The following is a 3,065-nucleotide window of genomic DNA, read 5'->3' as shown; positions in this document are numbered from 1 at the left end:
ATAAACTCGGTAATTAGCCGAAATATAGATTTTTAGTTATTCATGTTAAAAGAAGAAGGCGCTAGTGTTCCCGAAGGTCCGTCTGCAATCAGAATTAATATGAACGTTTTAAAAATTATTTTATACTGAAATAAATAAATATACAGGCTAATAAGCCTGTAGCTATAAGCGATAGTTACTAATTAAGTTTGTCACTCATATTTCCATTTTGCAGAGGACCTCCGTAACTAGATCAAAGATGTACACCAGCTGTGCAGGGTGAAGAGGTTATTTCAAACGCCCTTAATTGGGCCACAGCCCAATTAAGAGCGACTCAAATGTCATTCCCGCTAAGTACTTCTTGCCATTTGAGTCAACATGTCAGAGCTAGTCACTACGGATTGTGGTGACACAGCACTGGACTGCCTGCAGAAGTTAATCGCATGTAGTCATCTCACTAGCAATGTGCCTGATTCAACGAAGCCTAACAAGCTGCTGATTGTGCCCATTGTCGAGACAATTTGCAGTTGCTTCACCGGTCCACAGACCGATGAGAGTGTGCAGCTGCAGATTATTAAAGCTCTGCTGACTGCAATGACAAGCCAGCATGTGGAGGTATACGAGGGTACGGTACTGTTAACAATTTGTACTGTTTACAACATTTACTTGTTGTCGCGCAACCTGGTGAATCAAACAACAGCCTGTTCGACTCTCACGCAGATGATCAACGTGATCTTCGCGCGAATGGAGACTCAGGCGGAGGAAGAGAACGTGAGGCTTGATGGGGAACATCAGCAAGAGGGTTCTGTCATAGCAAACGGCAAAACTGAAGCTGAGCTAAGTCTTAGTTAGCTAAGTCTAACTAGCTCATCTTCATGAAACTTTACGTTGCGTGCGTCTATTTAATGACGATGGATGTAGAAAGCTCTTCAAATCACTTCGAGAGGATTATCAAAAGCGATCTCCTTATATCGCATATTTAATCAGATGTCGTCAGGGATTGCTGTCGACATTAGCTCACTTAGATAGGTACTGTTTATATATAAATATCATCTTTGTATGTAATGTATAAGTAAATGTAAGATGTTTATATGTAAGATGTTAACCGTTTAATAATAATATTTTTCAGATTATGCGTGCGAGTTAAGTGCGATCGGGATGCTATCAATAATCATCTTGTATCCGTTTGTGTGAGGGTATTTTTGGAAAAAAAGAAGGCTTTCCTCCTGCGTTTCTGCGAAGAGTTTAAAAAGCTTACGCTAGCTGACGAGAAACAGGATCTCGTGGATAATTTTCTAGGGAAGGTCCATGTGGAAATGGACAACGATCCGATTTGGCAATGTACATGAATATAATTATTTATCTCGCAATTGATTTTAGCGGAGTGCTCAGAGACGTCTGAACTTACTTCTTACTTTCAGCGGCAAGCGCCAACCAGTTAGATTTGGCGAGAGTCGTGGTGGAAAGAACCGTCATGGCACGGATATACCACAATGCGCTCTATCTAAATGAAGATGGAGATGTATATAGGGACCAGCTTTTTCACGTTCACATCAATAAGTTGGCAAAGGTCGTAACTCCAAATCACAGGGACCTACGCATTTCAAAAGTTTATCATTACGAATGCCCCTGGTCATGGGCCCAGGCTGAATTGGCTGTGATATCGGCGTATAAGACTCCTAGGGATAAGTTGCAGTGTGTATTTCGTTGCGCGACTACCATCATGAATCTCTTCTCCATGGCGTCGGAAAGAGGCATACCTGCTGCCGACGATCTGACTCCCGTGCTGGTCTATGTCATAATCAAAGTATGCGATTGAAAAGAGAATTGTGATTTTATCAAAAAGAGTGATTGTTAACGTGTGCTTAATTTCAGACTAATCCGCCGTTGTTGTATCGACTGTTCAATATGTAGACAGCTTTTACGGGAATCGATTGGAGGGAGAGAAACAATATTGGTGGACGCAGTTCTGCGCCGCGATCGAGTTAAGACAATGGATTAACAGTTTCTCAGGAGTATCACGATAAATAAGATTAGATTCGATGCTGGTGATAATGTAGAAATGTATCATAATCATAATTTGACGATTTCATAAAGAAGAAGACCAATATCTTGTGTAAAGCTAGCTGAACAGTTTTATGCTGCCAGTATCAATTAAAATTCTTAAATAGCCTCTTAAATAGTCTAACTGTTAGTTCTTTCGCACGTTATTATGTAACATTAGCAAGGACTGAATCAAATTATACGTAAAATGTGGCTTTATCTTTATTTGTAAATCTATTGTATAATTTCACAGGACATCGAAAAAAAAAAGAAACGTTTAGATATTCTATAATTTATGTACAATACAGAACTTATAGAGAATTGATAACTATTTAGCAGGATAAACTGTGTTGGCGTACTCTTTCTACATGCGCATCTTCTTCAAGAGCCGAGACTCGAACCAGATCCGTGAAAAATATCGCCAATTTCGTAGAGCTTTTGTACAGTTTTACTTTAGGAATATCGCGAGAGAAAGAAAGACTTCGGAGATTTTTATCTGAATCGATCGACATAAAGAGAGAGTTTAGTAAAGAAGCTATTAGCTTTCGAGAATTTGAACGCATAATACTTTGTTATAATACTATGAGCGAATTAGTTTACGTCACTCTGTCAAGTTTTAATATCGATATCGGTAGTTTAATAATAATACATTTAAAAGCGCTCAATTTAAAAGTAGGGCAATCCTAATAAACAACTGTAAAAAAAATTCAAGGTGGAACGCAATGGACAATCCAGTTGCTCTGACATGCTAACTTAAATGGCAAAAAGTACTTCTCAGCGGTAATGACATTTGAGTCTCTTTTAATTGGGTTGTGGCAGGGCGTTTGAGATAACCTGCTTTTCACCCTGCACAGCTGGTACATCTTTACAAACTTAATTAGCAACTATCGTTTATAGCTACAGACTTATTAGCCTGTATATTTATTTATTTTAGTATAAAATAATTTTTAAAACGTTCATATTAATTCTGATTGCAGACGGACCTTTGGGAACACTATAGCGCCTTCTTCTTTCAACATGAATAACTAAAAATCTATATTTCG

General features: G+C 38.5%; 1 protein-coding gene across 3 annotated transcripts; it reads left to right on the top strand.

Annotated features, from left to right (window-relative positions):
• Positions 1 to 6: 6 nt before the first annotated feature.
• LOC112461778 (GTPase-activating protein and VPS9 domain-containing protein 1-like) lies at positions 7 to 2,159 on the top strand. 3 transcript variants are annotated; one of them, XM_025027156.1, is made up of 5 exons: positions 7 to 604; positions 700 to 1,008; positions 1,109 to 1,320; positions 1,401 to 1,786; positions 1,855 to 2,159. In XM_025027156.1, the coding sequence occupies exons 3-5, from the start codon at positions 1,296 to 1,298 to the stop codon at positions 1,891 to 1,893; spliced, it is 450 nt and encodes a 149-aa protein (XP_024882924.1). In that variant the 5' UTR covers positions 7 to 604; positions 700 to 1,008; positions 1,109 to 1,295; the 3' UTR covers positions 1,894 to 2,159. The 3 variants fall into 3 exon arrangements, 2 of the variants coding, with proteins under 2 accessions (XP_024882924.1, XP_024882923.1); XM_025027155.1 differs by having other exon boundaries at positions 7 to 609; XR_003041588.1 differs by lacking the exons at positions 1,401 to 1,786; positions 1,855 to 2,159 and having other exon boundaries at positions 7 to 1,008; positions 1,109 to 1,184.
• Positions 2,160 to 3,065: the final 906 nt, after the last annotated feature.

Source organism: Temnothorax curvispinosus, unplaced genomic scaffold (assembly GCF_003070985.1).
Source record: "Temnothorax curvispinosus isolate PA1 unplaced genomic scaffold, ASM307098v1 QBEX01011762.1, whole genome shotgun sequence".
In the NCBI taxonomy this organism is placed as follows: Eukaryota; Metazoa; Arthropoda; class Insecta; order Hymenoptera; family Formicidae; genus Temnothorax; species Temnothorax curvispinosus.
Note: the sequence above shows the minus strand (reverse complement) of the source record. Positions and strands in the feature narration are given on the sequence as shown.

What these genes read in the sequence shown, in the direction of transcription:
- LOC112461778 (XM_025027156.1), top strand. Translation starts at nt 1,296, where the DNA reads ATGGACAACGATCCGATTTGGCAAT. An exon ending in CAACGATCCGATTTGGCAAT is followed by an intron (nt 1,321 to 1,400) that starts GTACATGAATAT and finishes TCTTACTTTCAG; the next exon opens with CGGCAAGCGCCAACCAGTTA. An exon ending in TGGTCTATGTCATAATCAAA is followed by an intron (nt 1,787 to 1,854) that starts GTATGCGATTGA and finishes GCTTAATTTCAG; the next exon opens with ACTAATCCGCCGTTGTTGTA.